Raw genomic sequence first — 16235 nt, 5'->3', positions numbered from 1 at the left:
TTTTTGTTGGTTCTCGCATTGCTTCGAGGGTTTTTCTCTGGGTCTCCGGTTTTCCTCCCTCCACAAAAAAACCAACATATCCAAATTCCAATTCGACCAGGAAAGAGGACCTGCATGAAAACCAGCTAAGGCTGATGTGGCTTCCTCTCTAAATATTGTAAGTTATTTGTTAATTTTATATATTTATACAACTTAACCACCGAGCAAAACCTTCAGTATTGGACATTTACCTCTTCTTGAATGTGTTGTGGAGGGACGGTTTTTTGGTTTTAAGAAGCTGGTCTTCAAAAGGAAAAATCAAAATGACGTCTTCATACAGGTAACGAAAAACACCTGAAAGAGGAATGAAGATTGATAGTTAGAAGATAATACTCACTGACAAATGAAGAAAATATGTGAAAACATTACGTGAAATATTTGGTGGGGTTTATAAAACGAAAAGACTTTAATCCACACCGTTAAAAGCAGAGAGAAAACGGAAAAAAAACTCGGAGTCTTTTTGTCTCCAGGGATGATTCCCTTGAAATAAAAGTTTCAAGGAAATATTTTATAACCCCTCTAAGGTTGATGACTGCAATATTATGTTCATATGTAATTAAAGGAATTGGTCAAAAAACAACTTAAATACGTTTTCCGATTGAGGGAGAACGTGTCATGAGTCGTGGGTCAAAACACACTAACTCCCTAGGGAAACAACAACTTGAACTTTCGACTCGCACGTGATCAGGTCGTGCTCCTTGAAACCGCGGCAAATTTCTTAGCCAGCCGGGGTCAAGCAAACGATTTCTTCGCATTTTTTTCTATTTTGAGTTGGGAGGTATAACAAAACACTTAATGACTGGTCCCAGGAGAAACAGTGAGTTTTTTTCCCCTCGACCTCAATGTTTCCCTCGGCTTCGCCTCGGGGAACATTGAAGGTCTCGGGGAATACAAACTCACTGTTTTCCTTGGGGCCAGTCATTAAGTGCTTAATGACAAATACGAGGAACAATTTAATGCGCTTTCCATGGAAAAACGCGCACATGTACGAGTCAGCTTGCTCTTAGCCTACGTGTAACCCCCCCCCCCCCACTTCCCCCACGGCGACAAAAATGAGAGGGAAGGTACGGCTACGCGTAGGCTAGCTCAAGTTGTTCATCTGGTTTCTCGGGTTCACGAGCATTCGGTTACTTAGTCCAAGTTTTCCGCAACTACCTGTTTTTTTGGATATGAACGTTTGCTAATAATCCGTCTCAGGAGCTCTTGTCAGCCTACAGAAAGTTGATCATTGCTATTCTTAAGTAAAAGAAGGATAAAGATCACCAGGGTTGTTTACGGAAAACTGACTGTTAAACTCTCTGTTGACCTTAGCCGCAAATGAAAAGGTGTCGTGTTCCTAACGTGCAGACCCTAATTGGATACGAAATTATGCGACGTGAGAGTGCGCAGTGAAATACTAGGGATATTACCCTAACATCTGAGATAATTCTCTCCCCGCCACCTTTGGAGTTAGCATTTACCATTCGAATGACAGTTTCAACACAGTAACAAGCCACACTCCATCATTCTTTTTTCCACTTCTCGTGTCCACTGTCCAGTCCATTTTTACTTTACTCGCCTTTCTAAGAAAGATGAACCATCACCGTCAAAACAAATTTCTCGGAATTAAAACAATAGAGCATTAAGTACCGCCACAGGCGCCTTGTGTCCGTGCAAAAATCTGTAAATTCGCTATAACTTCAAGTCGTGAAGACTCCATTCACCCAATAAGTAGTTTAAGCAGCGAGAGCTGACTTCATCCTTGTAAAATTGAGGAGAGCGCGCTCTTCGGCGCGTGAACTGCAGGTAAGCACAGACACTTTACTGCTTTATTTCCTTATGCCGCGTGGAATGTTTGCAAAGCGACCGTAGTTTCATATGTAAATCGAGCAGGGAGTTACTCAGGGGAGCTGTTTCTTTAAAAACATATATAGAATGTTGCAAAGTGGTGCAAAGCGATGATGTTACTTCCTTCTTGATAAAGATTGCAATTGATAACAATAATTTTACAATTGTTAACTTCGCTTGTATTCTCGTCGATTTGAGATGCAAGAGTAACATCGATCGAAAATCTTGACTAGTTGGCCCTTCTTATTACCTTCTTTAGCTTTACTGTTTGCTTCTGACTGAAAAACATGGGCACCTCAGCAGATGTAATGTCGTCCCTCGACAAATTCACGGAATCAATTCTATGCCTTGCGCTAAGGCTAAAAAATGCTAATTGCAAACTTGAGTCATAGGAGGAAACAAACTGAAAAGGGAAAAGCGATTCTAAGTTGCAATCGAAGAGTATATAGAGACATGATGTAGATAAACGGACATTTGACATAAACTTAGGTGGAATTGTGAACACATTATTCAAGTTACAATCGCTGGGAGAAGGCATTCACGCAACACTGAGAAATCCTAGTAGCAAGTCAAGGCCTGTATTCAGTAACATGATAGTCCGCTAGTTTGAATTTGTATGACTTGCTGATTCCAAGAGAATGCAGAGTACTATATAACAACTCTGAGAGAGATTTAGTGTTAACACGGCAAAAAAGAACCAATTTGCGCAACATAAAACAATTTATTTCCGCATTTCGCACATACGAGTTGCCAAATTATTTCCATGACATTTCTCTCTCTGACGTCGTTCACATTTTGCGATTGCAAGATGACATGTCGCTTGGCAAAGCTGACACATTAAAAAATGCTATTTCAACCACAAGCGAGCAGGCCTAATGATCGCTGAACCAAGGTTATAGAAAACTAGGAAAACTAGGAAAATTATAAATTGGATTGCTGGGCTGGTGACTTTACACACTTCACGAATGACCCGTGTACATATCTTGCTCCAACACGGTTACGACTGCGAGTTCAGAGAAGCTTAAAAACATTGTTGCACGTTTTAATGAATAAATCCACTTCTAGTGGATTCATTAACACCTCTGTAAAATACTTACTAAGAATACTTGTTCGTTGGCCGCTCCTCGTATTCAAGAAGACAATTAAATATTTATCAAATAAAACATAAGTTTAATAAGAGATAAACGTTTATTTCAGAAAGAGTTTGGTAAGTAAGCTACCGTGCGATCGTTTGTAATACTCATATGGTGTGCTATTTCTGATAAGGGAAAACGAAATCAGAACCTCTAAGGAGTTTAAAAGCGGGAAGTATTTCTCTGGCTACATGACGTATTGATAATGAATTGAATGTTTCATCACTCAGCACCATGCCCTCACGGACAGGGCAAGGAAAGGAACTGGACAAAAACAAAAAGAATGAGGACGGCGGATCCAAAGGTAACCGAAATTTGTAACATTTTATAACATTTAAGAGTTTCGTTTTACCGAGACCGCTTTCTCTTATTATCGCAACAACATAATTTTAATCTGTTTACTTCCTTGAAAATAACTAAAGAAATATGCCCACATGTGATCTTCAGATTAAAAAAAAAAACATTTTGCAATAACCAATTCGAAAAAAGGTGCCGTTGAAACACATTAAGATTTAAAAATACCATTCCACTTTCTACATAATCTTACTGGATTTAAAGTGTTTGTTTCACCTACAATGATGGACAAAAGTCCCTGGGACTCTAAGGTAATGCCACAAATCACCTGTGTTTTGAGACTGAAGTTTGAAAAAGCACTGCTATCCTTTTTAAAACGCGTTGCTGTGTTCCCTCTCCCCACCTAATGCAATGCCGAAACTCAGGGGATAGTACAAGTACTTGTGTTCAACAGTGTAGGTGGGGTGGGGGGAGGGGTTGGGCAGGTGTAGCTGAATTTGCACGCGACTGTTTGTTTGGCGTGAGTGAAAAAGCCCAACAAGTGCCAATTTGTCCGAAGACTTTTGTTCATGATTGCAGGTACAAGACCTTTCGCATCCATGCAATAATCGCTAAGGCATAAAGTTTTCTGTGAACATGGCTTGAATTAACTCCTTAGGGAGCTCTCAACCACAGCAAGATCACGAATTTGGAATAGCTTCTGACACTTTCTTAGGGCCTGTTTACAAGGAGAGAGGGTTATCCCAGCAAGCGTGTTACCCTGGCAAGCAGGTTACCCTAGCACTCACACATTTCCTCTTTTTTTCTTCGTCCTGTTTACAAGGCAGATAGGGTTACCCGGGTAGGCGGGTTACCCTATCTGCGTGCCAGAGTTACCCTTTCGGGCGGGTTAACTTTTTCCCTTGTAAACACTCCAGGTAGGGTTAACCCGCCTACCCTACTTTAATTGTTTCCAGACCCTTTGAGTGTAACCGCGCATTAAGTTGTCCCGGGTTGTGGGGTTACCCTACCTGTGAAATTTTGCTTGTAAGCCCGGGCTATCTTTTGCCCTCCAGCTAGGGTTAACCCACTTGCTAGGGTAACCCTCCCTCCTTGTAAACAGGCCCTTAAACATCTGGCCACACGGTTGCAAAATTTTGACAGGTCGATTTTTTCCTCTAGTTTCCTCTTTTTTTAGTTTTGTTTCCTTTCCTAATTTGAACGTTTCTGATTGATTTTCTACACGTCTTATAGCATCTTCTTCCTTTTAGTTACTAAATTGGAGTTTGTTTCAAATGTTTAGATTCTGGAGAAACATCTCGACCCAAGGAGGGAAAATTGCAAGGACAAGCAGCAACTGAAAGGAAAGGAACCCAGAGTTCGAAATCAACAGGCGCTTGTGGAACGTCTGCCGACGAAATACCAAGTCAACGCATCTCAGACGGTAGGCAAATCACCAACTACAAGAGGTCTCACCGTTTTGTGGAAAAGGGTTAGGGGGGCCAGAATGAGAGTAACCATAAACTGGTAAAATTCAGCCGTTAACCCGTTATTTTAAGTCGTCGAATTGTCTCATACAAGAGACCATGATCTGTCTCAGATGAGGATCTACTTTTTTAACAGCTTGTATTTTTTTTAAACCGTATGCAGCATCATACATGTGCAGGTCCGCAAAAAGCAGTAACTTCATTGTCTCAAGTTTCTGTTTTGTCTGAATGTCCAAAAATATAGTCCATACATGACTTTACTCAACCCAGAAATCTAGACGTTTATGGTTATAAACTGGAAGAATACGTTCATAGCTTGAAAGTACCTGAAAAAGTTGCTTTGCATCTGCCAAGATAGCTTTCTCTGAAGTAGAAATTGCTTTCTTCAGCAAAGACATCCTCGTTTTCACCTCATTGTCTTTAAGATAGGATTGGAGAGGGAAGCGACGGGAAGGCACAAAAGTAAAACTACAAGCTTCAACAAACGAAAAAGGAAAGGTTAATCCAGGCAAGCCCAATATCAACATGCAAATTCTTACTACTGGTTTCCATACATTTTCTGTATTATTTATTGAGAGAATTTGACACATAAACCAATTCCACTGTTGACCAGATCTTATATTCTCTAACGCCGAATATATGATTTTTGTGCGGATGTTAAAAGGAGAAATTAATACTGATTACTAGCTCTTATTATATTGTCAGCCTACACTTTCCATCAAGCAACTGCACACGTGGGCTCGATTACCAGGCGCTGTTCGAGAAAGGAGCCCTCAAGCTTACTGTACACGCAGTTGTTTCCAAACATAACGGCACCTTGGCCAAGTACCTGAAATAATAGTCGCGCCTCGACCATTTCACTGGCCAGACAGAATGACATCACTATTGTAAAACCCTTGATTATGGAAAATACCTCAACACAAACCTTTTTTTCCAGATCTTGGAGCAAAGATGAAAACAAACAAAGGAGGAAAGAAAAGGACCAGGAGACCAAAACATCGATCTTCACAATCTTCAGATTCACAGGGAGCAGCTGGACCCTCTACAAGTGGACCCAATTCAGAAGCCGGTACGAAGAAAACTTATCACAATGTAACTAAAAAGTTGATGGCTGTCTCCAAGTCTAGATGGCTCATCAGGCCTGTTATTAACTTCGATTTCAATGGAATTTAGCAGAAGAAATATTGATACTCTCCTAGATAGGGTGCAAGCCAACACAGGGTAACCCTAGCATTAGGTTCCCCACGCAATTTGCCGGAACCCATTTATACTACTAGGTGGAGAGAGCCAGATTGGGAATAAAGGCTCTTCAGTAAGAACAACAACACAAGAGCCCTGGCCAGCAGTGAATGCAGACAGCTTGATCTGAAATTCAAGTTGACGCGGATAATGTTGGATAAACAAATTTAAGTTTTCGGGTACCTTGGTGAGGATCGGCCGGTAAAAATACTTAGTATTTCCGTTGAGTTCCCGATGTGGTGGAAATCAATTGGGATTCTTGCGTGCCACGGAGCGTGTTGATCTGTTAATCATCGACCATTCCTCGATCATATTTAGTATGGTTTTATATCATGGGAAATTGAGACTCATGCTTTGGCTTTAGTTCTCAAAACGGTTCTATATCGTAAGCAAGAAATTTCGTGTTTTGTTTAAGGTGGCCATTCTGGCCAACATAAGAAGGAAGATCCAAAAGGGCGCGGTAAGGGAGCCGGATCACGAGAAGGCGACAAAGGCAAACGCATTCGGTCATCAACTGGCAAAGGTAAAACTTCAGGTGAGTACAATAACAGACAAAGGGTGCTAGTTCGAAAGTTTGAACTACTTTACAACTATTACGTTAAATTGGTTATCTCCTATGACACAGGTAAAACCCAAGACAATCGATCAGGAAAGCCTGATCCAAAGAACAGAAATGCGAAATCAGCAACGCAGCAAGAGACACAGCCTCCCGGGGTTAGAGCACAGAAAGGCGCTCAAAAGAAGTCATTTCCCAGTAAAGGTAACATCTTGGATCTTAAGACCTTGAAAGAAAAGGATTGCACTGAGGTGGTCTACAAATTAAACGAAAGTATGGCTGGACTTAAGTTCTTTCTAAGATCAGAGGAGGAACAACACAACACTGATGACTTCATCTTCGACCTTACTTGCACACTAGCAATTGTCTGCGATGCGCCAGCAGGCGAAAACACGAATAAGATTCTAGCTGCACTGAAAGGTTCAGCCTTTTTTAGTCCCAAAATTCCATACTTACTCGATCGTGTTCAAAAAGGGAAAACAACAATAACTGATCCCCAGTCTCAAAGAAGACTCATAGAATCTCTAATCAAAGTATTCAATAAGTATCTGATGCACTTACCGAGTTCATATGCTGACCCGCCTTACGATCCGCTCAGAGAAACCTTGGATCAGTCAAACATTGATGGCAAAGATGAGCTGAAGAAACAATTAGACGATTTCAAACAACGAAGAGATCACATCATCAAGGCCGAAAGGCAAAAGCTTGGAAGACGTTTCACCAACAACATGGGTCAAAAGCCACCAAATGATTTTCGAGACATCCCCATCTGTCCAACGAACAAAGAAATCAAGTCTCAAGAACGACCCTTTCTGCGAAAGAACATCAAAAAGGGGCATTACCAAGATGTCGAACATTACCTTGATGTGCAGTTCCGATTGCTTCGAGAGGATTTCCTTGAACCATTAAGAGAAGGAATCCATGAAATTACGCACAATATTCCGAGAGCACAACGCAATCAGCTGATGAAGTGCTACCAAGGAGTACGCATTGCCGGAAAGGAATTGACTCAGTCTGGAATTATTTACAAGGTTCACTTTGATGTTTCCAAATTTCCTATGACAAAATGGGCGCACTCAAAGAGGCTCATTTATGGTTCATTCCTGTGCCTGTCAAAAGACAATTTCGAGACAATGCTTTTTGCCACGGTTGCCAATCGAGACCCAAGGAACCTTCAGAAAGGCACATTTGACATTCAATTCATTGAGGAACAAAATATTTTAGATATCGAGAAGCGCCAACAAGAATACCAGATGGTTGAGTCACCAGCTTTTTTTGAAGCCTGCCGTCATGTACTTAAAGGACTCAAGGGAATGAACGGAGACAGCATGCCTTTCAAAAAGTATTTGGTTGAATGTAGTGACAAGGCGGAACCACCGGAGTATCTTGTACGAGAAGATGGTCAAGATCCTGTGTGTTATGATCTGACCAAGGCCCTTGGTGTATGGAATTCACCAACATCGAAGAGGGTACCTGTTCTCAACCCTGAGGCTTGGCCATCAGTAGACATACTTCCTCTAAACGAGTCCCAGTTAGAAGCGTTAAGAACAGCAGTGACAACTGAATTTTCCGTCATACAAGGCCCACCAGGAACGGGAAAGACCTACGTTGGAGCCAAAATCGTGCGATGCCTGCTGGAAAATCGACTGCAGTGGGATCCAGAAAAAGTATCACCAATGCTAATGGTCTGCTACACAAATCACGCACTGGATCAATTTCTAGAGAAAGTGCTAGAGTTTCTTCCGAAGAGAGCAATTATTCGAGTCGGGGGAAGAAGCAAAAGTAAGGAATTGGAAGACTGTAATTTAAAGATCTTCACCAAGACGCACAGACGAAATTATGCCCATGGATTCAAACGTGGAGAAATGGAAGAAAATCAACGAGAAATGGACTTGGAAATTGAGCATTGTAAGAAACTTCTTACCAAAGCAGACAAAGTACTTTTGGAATTTCGAGATTTGGAAGACGGAATGAGCTCACGACATGCAGACCAACTTTATGGAGCAACCTTTCCGCGTAACGCAACAAGCAGCTGTCAAAACCCAGCAAATACTTTCAAGTTATGGCTCTGTAACAACACCCGGATGAATGATGCAAACCAACAATTAAGCACGGTAATGGAAATCCATAAGGAAGGAGCCCAAGATGGATCTGTTCTGCAGGAGGATTATGCAGATGAAGACGATGACCTTCTTTACCATGCTGCTGGAGAACGATTTGAAGGAAACAATAACAGTCATCTTTTACAGGACGAAGTAGTGAATCCTGTTGAACAATCCCTGCAAGAAGTGCCAAAGGAGAATGCAACAACAAGAGATACAGAAACTGTTTCAGACCAAAGTCCATCAACAAATACAAAGGTTAAGAATCAACTGGACGCCAACACTCCCTCTCTGAACGGATCTCCTATGAGTTACTCCAGACATGTGGCATCAGAGCCCTCAGTTCATGAGGATCTCCAATCCAATAACAAGAACGCGAAGCAGGGCAATACTGAAGACTTACAGCAAGCACAGCAGGATGAGTCACAGATGCTAGTTTCAAAGAGGATTGAAAAACCTATAGTTGCCAAACATCTTGAACAGGAAAGTCAATCGCTAAATGGAGACAATGATCCCGAATCCAAAAGCTTTGATACCGTAGAGGGAAAAAGTAACGAGGAAGAAATGACACCACATGACGCCGGTGAAGAGACCATCGCAGTGGAAGATGAGGCAGCATGGATCCAGAGTCAGAGATGTCTAGAGGGTGAAGAAGAATACAGGTTAGTAAAGTTACAACAATCGGATAGAGAAAAACGCAAAGAAGAAAATGAAGCAGAGGTATCTGAGAACAGTGAGGAATGGAAAACAGTTCTCTACCAGAAAAATCCCCAGCGATTCGTTTGGAGAAAAGAAGAAGGCGGGACCATCAAAGACGAAATAGAAGGTCAATTGGGTGAGGTTGAAGACAGCCAAGAGAGGATTACAACTACCAAAAAACGCAAAAAGAAAAAGAAAAAGACAGAGGACAAGATCAATATTACAGCAAACTTTGCTAACATAAGAAGGCAACTGCAACAGGAGGCGATGATGCCCAGTGACGAGGCACTAACAGTGGAAAATATTTGGTGCTTATCAGCAAAGGATCGCCTCCGATTGTACCTTTACTGGATTGAATGTTACCGTGAACGCCACAGAATAGAAATTCAACGATGTGAACAACGTTATGAACAAAAACATAAAGAGCTTTGTGTTGAATTGGAAGAGATTAAAGCCCAAGAAGAGGAAGAGATCATACGTCGCGCAACAGTCGTTGGAATGACAACCAGTGGTGCTGCCAGATACCACTCAATGCTTCAGAGAATAGCTCCCAAAATCGTTATCATAGAGGAGGCAGCTGAGGTTCTGGAAGCCCATATCATCACTTCTCTCTCACGAAACACACAACATACAATTCTCATTGGAGACCATAAGCAGCTTCGCCCGAAGGCAACAGTTTACGAATTGGCCCAGAAATACAATCTGGAGATCTCGCTGTTCGAGCGAATGGTGTTAAACAGTATGGACTGCAAGCGCCTCTGCATTCAGCACCGCATGCGTCCTGAGATAGCTGCCCTGACTAAAAGAATTTACGAACATGAGATCGTGGACCATGAGTCCGTGTGTGCGTTTGACGACATCTCCGGACTAAGGCACAATATGTTCTTTATTGACCACAACCAGCCTGAAGTTCTAGTTCGTGGTTTGCAAAGTTTCTCCAATCCTCACGAGGCTGGATTCCTAGTGGCTCTCTGTCGTTATTTGTTACTGCAAGGTTACAAGCGAGAGCAAATCACAATTCTCACCATGTACACGGGCCAGCTTTTGGAGCTCCAGAGCAGAATGCCGAGACGTGAGTTCGAGGGAATTAAAGTGTGTGTTGTCGACAACTTTCAAGGCGAAGAAAATGACATCATCCTCCTCTCATTGGTACGAAGCTCAAAAATAGGATTCTTGAAGGAGTCAAACAGAATATGCGTTGCATTGTCAAGAGCTCGTCAAGGATTTTATTGCATTGGAAACTTTTCCCTCCTCAAAAGCCAGTGCATACTATGGAAAGAGATTTGCGATGATTTAGAAACGAAGAACGCAATCGGTCAAATCCTAACACTGGTTTGCAAGAGGCACAGCAATGCCAACGAAGTAAGAGATTGGAAGGACATCCAAAAGTTTCCCCTTGGTGGTTGTGAAAAACTCTGTGGAGTGCGTCTTGACTGCGGTCATGCTTGCGACAGGGCCTGTCATCCTACAGATGAACTTCATGTACCTGGTCGATGCCCCAAAGTGTGTTGGAAAAGTTGCCCCAATGACCATCAGTGCCAAAAGCGTTGCCATTATCCGGATGGCTGTTTCTGTGCACGTCCTGTGGTGAAGATTATTCCTCGATGCGGTCACGAACAAACAGTGCAGTGCTGTATTGAGCCTGAAGATTTTACATGTCAAGTCAAATGCGAGAAGTTTCTCACCTGTGGGCACAGATGTGAAAACATATGTGGCAGTCCATGTACACCTTGCAAAGTCAACTGCTCTAAGGCTCTTCCATGTGGACATGAAAAGGTTATGCCGTGTTTCAAAGACCCCATAATCTTTTACTTCTATAACAAGTGCAACAGTAACTGCGACAAAGTCCTGGATTGTGGCCACCCTTGTTCCAAGAAATGCAAGGACCGATGTCGCTGTAACACTACAATTGAGGTAGAGCTGCCATGCAGGCATGGAGTACTCGTTTTGTGTCCGGAAAAGAGCTATCCACCCCCTTGCATTATGAAATGCACTCGAAAATTGGTCGACTGTGGACACGAGTGTCCTGGTCTGTGTTATGAAGAGTGTAGCAGTTACCGGTGCGAAAGTTTGGTTGAAAAGCTCCTTCCGTGTGATCACAAACAAATCCTTCCATGCCACTTTGACCCACGCTACATCAGCTGTCACGAAATGTGTCAAAAGAAGTGTAACCGAGGCCATCCCTGCCAACAACGGTGCCACTTTGGGTTTCCATGTAAAGATTGCCAAGTGATGGTTAACATGACAATTCCCTCATGTAACCACAATATTGAGATGCCCTGTTACTTGGACCCAGCTGCACTAGTTTGTAAAAAGCCATGTGAGCGTGTTAGAACCTGTGGACATCCTTGTCGAGACATCTGTAGGAAGAACTGTGAAGCACGACCATGTATGAAACTGGTACCGAGAACATTATCTTGTGGACATACAGTAACTGTAGCCTGTAACAAAAATCTTCAAACGTACAAATGCAAGGCAAAAGTTGTGGTCGATCTATCATGTGGACACAAGAAGGCAATGGACTGTTATGCTGAAAAAGCTGGCTTAAAGAACGTGCTATGCAATGAGAAAGTAGATAAAGAACTGCCTTGCAAGCACAAAGCCATCCTTCAGTGTCACACAAATCCTGAAGACTACAAGTGCATGAAAAAAGTCGATGTCACAATGGCATGTGGACACACAAAGTCTGTCACCTGCTCCGCTGAAAGGGCTGGAAGACTACCCCGTTGCATGGTTATGACAACTCGAAAGTTGTCCTGTGATCACGAGGTAACTATTCCCTGTTGTGAAATTCCCGAAGAGTACAATTGCCAGGAGATGGTTGATGTCACACTGTACTGTGGGCACAAAAGGCGCGTGGAATGTTCAAAAACGAGGGATGAGAAATGCGATGTTGTGGTCAAGAAAAATCTACCTTGTGGCCATGCGAAAGAGATGCAATGTTCCGTGAAACCAGAAGACATTTTTTGCGACGCTCCGTGTGAAAACGTTCTTTCCTGTCAGCATCCTTGCCGAGGACGATGCAGTGACGACTGCAGTCAAGTGAAATGCACGGAAAGGGTCGAAAAGAATTTGTCGTGCGGACACCATAAAATCAGTTGTCTTTGTCCTGACGACGTTTCCAAAATTATTTGTCTAGACAAATGCACACGAAAGCTATCATGCGGCCACGTTTGTATTGGAAAATGCTCTGAAAAGTGCAGTGATTACCAGTGCGAAGAGATGGTGATGAAGAAACTTAATTGCCCAGGAAAGCATCAACTTCAATTGCCATGTGGTAAAGACCCAACAACCGTAATATGTGTGAAGAGCTGCACGAAAAAGCTAGACTGTGGTCATCCCTGTAACGGGGTTTGCGACCAACCATGCGGAACTGAGAAGTGCATGCGAAAAACAGTAATGACGTTTGCTTGTGGCCACAGAAAAAAGCTTTCGTGTTTTCAGAGAAAAACAGCTATTTGTAGCATACCTTGTCGGCGACAGAAGACCTCATGTGAACATCTTTGTAAAGGATGGTGTGGGGAACCTTGCTCTAAGTATCCTTGCAACGAACCTGTGACGAGAACGTTACGATGTGGGCACAACATTGAAATGCGTTGCTGTCAGAACCCGGAAAATGTGAGGTGCCCTGTAGCATGTGGAACAAAGCTGCAATGTGGTCATCAGTGTTCTGGGACATGTGGCGATTGTCGGCAAAGGAATTCACACGAGATTTGCCAGAATCCATGCAGTCGTTTTCTCGTTTGCTTGCACCGTTGCAGAGCGACATGCTGTGAGCCTTGCCCTCCGTGTGTCAGTAAATGCTGTCGAAGGTGCCCCCATGATAAGTGTAAGGAGCACTGCTCAAAGCCATGCAGACCATGTAGACAGCCTTGTACATGGAGTTGTCCTCATTACCAGTGCAACAATCTTTGTGGCGAGATATGCGACCGCCCTCGATGTGACGCTCCCTGTCCTAAAAAGCTCTCTTGCGGCCACCAATGTATTGGCTTGTGTGGAGAAAACTGTCCCACTCTGTGTGCCATCTGCCACGCTAAAAAGCTATCTTCTATGTTAAAGGATGGACGTGTTAACAAAACGGAACCTACAAGATGTCTGCAACTTTTCGACTGTGTTCACATCATAACGGTTAAAGAAATGGACGAATGGATTTTGCGTCAACAGAGTAGTGACGTTCAACTCATGCGTTGTCCAAGATGTTCTACATCAATTACATTCAGCTATCGTTATGGAAATCTCGTCAAAAGGACACTGAAGAACATTGAAATCGTCAAGACACAAGTACACCAGCTTGCAGCTGACGTTTCCAAGTCTGTCCATGTCTTAGGAAAGGATCTAAGGCGTCTACAGTTTGATGTGAGGAAGCTGAAGTTTCCGCAAACAGTTCTTCGCGTTATGCAGGTTTTCCCACGTGATGTACATCAAATGCATGAACGCACAATTCTGTTTCTTTTTATGGCTAAGAATCACTTGACGATTCTTAAGAAAGCACAGGCATCACAGCACGTTCTAACGCAAGTACACACAGATCAAGGTATCTCCACACAGCAGGGGGACGTGGAGCAACTCGAGGACATTACCATGAATGCGCTAGAAAATATCAAAGAATACCTCGAGCAACCTCAACTCAATTTGAAAACTCTTTGTCAGGTGCACGAACATGCAACGAAGTTCTTTCTTTTCAGTCATGTGCTACAGGCCCAAATTGACGCTGCAAAACACCAAATCCTATTTTCAAGAACAGGTAGCACTCGACTAAAGTTGGCTTGCGATCAGTTTGCATTATTTTTCCAGGGTAACGATCGTGCTCTAGATCTTGAATGGCTGAGAGAAACAGTCCACTTGCTAAGAACGGAGCTGCAACTTGCACCCTTACCGCCCGAGGAAGCAGAAGACTTCGCAAATTTCCCAGGGTACCAAAAAGGTGTCTGGAAATCATGCGACAAAGGCCACGTTTATTTCACGGGATGGATAGTGCGAGGTGGCGAAGACATTCCGGTGGGAAGCGAAGGATGTAGTCGGTGTAGAGCAAAAGAGTAGAGCTATTGAGTTGTCTATTGGAAGTGACTGATATGTCAAAAAGAGTTCACTGGAAGGCGAAACCATGAAACATGCTATAAGAGTGATGAGAAGGGTGAGGCGGAGAGTTTGAGAAGATGAGGGAATACTATTCAGAAAGATTTCGAAAATTAGCCGACATAAATCAAGTCTCCCCCGAGGATCCATTTTAGTGGAACAAGAACCGATTTAAAGTTAAAAAAGATTCATTCATGCATGAGTAGGACCTTAGGATGTAGAACGTCAGCGATTTTACATTGTGTTTGGCCGTGTGCGAAGGTTGACAGTCCTAGAAGAATGCAGAATGAAACGTTACCGAAAATCACAATATGGAATGCCATAAAGCGACTTATACGTCACGACGCATAGATAACTTCAATATTCGACAAGATGTCTAAAATTGGCAGTTTGGAATAATGGTTTCTGTCATTGGTTGGCAAACACTGTTCCCAATTAAATCACTTCTAGTAATCCCTTGCGCTGACAACACCGAGAAAGAAATGGTGTTCTCTGCACGCGTGACTGCCAAGTGTCCATGCATATGGCGCAGCATTGTCCGAAACGAAACCGAGCCTGGATGCTTGTCTGCTGGCTTGCTTCCATCCTCCGCTCCTCAAAGAGGAAAGGTTTGTGAAGATGGGCCACAAATTTCAAGCAAATTTAACTCGATGAACAAGAAAGTCCAAAATGTTCGACATGTGTCCCATGCAGTATATTAAAAAGAACACTAGTTATGCAGAGCGAAAAAGCAAATTATATAAACATTAGATTATCATATTTTCTTTTTTATTGGAATAACAAATAGGCTAGGCATTGTGATGATTGTGAAGTCTGAAAATCTTGGATTCTTTAATGATATCAATTTTTTTGTAAAGCAGGAGAAGAATCTCGAGCTAAAGAGTATATGCATGGTTTGTTAAAGAAACGTTTCGTGTAATTCCAGTTTGTTGTAGCATATTAGTGAAAACCTTATTTCGATGAGCTTACGCCAGGGATACAGTTGTTGAAGAAAAAATGGCGTTTATTTAGGTTTATGGTTTTTTTTTGCATCTTAGTAAAAGCAAACTTGATTGTATCGAACCGTTCATTTAATGATCATTGTGGATATCATAAAACCTTTTTAACAGAAAACGTGAAATAGCTCCCTTAAAAAGAATACATATGAGAACAACGACGCATCTACTTAGATGTTGAAAGACACAGAAGTGAGCGTGTTCCTGTACATAAGCAATGACGACGGCGACCCCACCTTTTGGTCTCAAAACTCGCTCAAGCTAAATCTGTAACGCCAGTGATCAATTCCAAATGAAAATACGAAAAATTAGCTGTCGTTTGCGTTCTCCACAGTCATTTTACGTTGTAGTTGTGCAGAGGACGGCAAAGAAATGTACAAAGACTTACAACGCACGTGCACGGCCATTGTTCTACTCATAAATCTTTTGTTTGGTGGTGCTCTCGGTGCCGATGCCGTCGTGGTTTGCTTAAGTTCTCTAATTAGTATTTTGAAGAGATACATCAGTGCAAATTTTATGAATCTTTCCCCTACCGTAGGTATCAGTTATGTTACTGGCAATTTCTTTAAACTTATACGTATTATCGATTACAAAGCCGTTAGTGCATGCCGCGTTAGCATTCGTAACTGTTACTTGGGTTCGCGTCTGTGTAGGCGATTCGCAGTTGATGGTAGAAAACAAGCTAAGAGTTTTATTGATTTTGAACACCAATGTTACTACATTTGACGAAAGGCAAATATCTGCCTATTGTATAACAACGTAATTTAGCATTAAAGAAGATTACGTTATTTCAAAGAACGTTATTTACT

At 42.4% G+C, this 16235-nt stretch overlaps 1 protein-coding gene across 2 annotated transcripts; it reads left to right on the top strand.

The window, feature by feature from the left end:
• Positions 1-1578: 1578 nt before the first annotated feature.
• Positions 1579-16224, top strand: LOC149106174 (uncharacterized). 2 transcript variants are annotated; one of them, XM_089297514.1, is made up of 6 exons: positions 1580-1824; positions 3230-3303; positions 4576-4716; positions 5697-5828; positions 6414-6533; positions 6624-16224. In XM_089297514.1, exons 2-6 carry the CDS (start codon positions 3234-3236, stop codon positions 14393-14395), a joined length of 8235 nt encoding a protein of 2744 aa, XP_089153640.1. In that variant the 5' UTR covers positions 1580-1824; positions 3230-3233; the 3' UTR covers positions 14396-16224. The 2 variants fall into 2 exon arrangements, with proteins under 2 accessions (XP_089153639.1, XP_089153640.1); XM_089297513.1 differs by having other exon boundaries at positions 1579-1824; positions 6414-16224.
• The last annotated feature ends 11 nt before the right edge of the window (positions 16225-16235 follow it).

This window comes from Orbicella faveolata, unplaced genomic scaffold (genome assembly GCF_042242905.1).
Source record: "Orbicella faveolata isolate gen_17 unplaced genomic scaffold, um_ofav_v1 contig_3, whole genome shotgun sequence".
In the NCBI taxonomy this organism is placed as follows: domain Eukaryota; kingdom Metazoa; phylum Cnidaria; class Anthozoa; order Scleractinia; family Merulinidae; genus Orbicella; species Orbicella faveolata.
This window is presented reverse-complemented; position numbering and strand designations above follow the sequence as displayed.

Excerpts from the sequence above, each read along its gene's own strand:
- LOC149106174 (XM_089297513.1), top strand. The coding sequence starts at position 3,234 with ATGCCCTCACGGACAGGGCAAGGAAAGGAACTGGACAAAAACAAAAAG. Across the intron at positions 3,304-4,575 it reads TGAGGACGGCGGATCCAAAG|ATTCTGGAGAAACATCTCGA; the intron begins GTAACCGAAATT and ends TCAAATGTTTAG. Across the intron at positions 4,717-5,696 it reads AAGTCAACGCATCTCAGACG|ATCTTGGAGCAAAGATGAAA; the intron begins GTAGGCAAATCA and ends CTTTTTTTCCAG.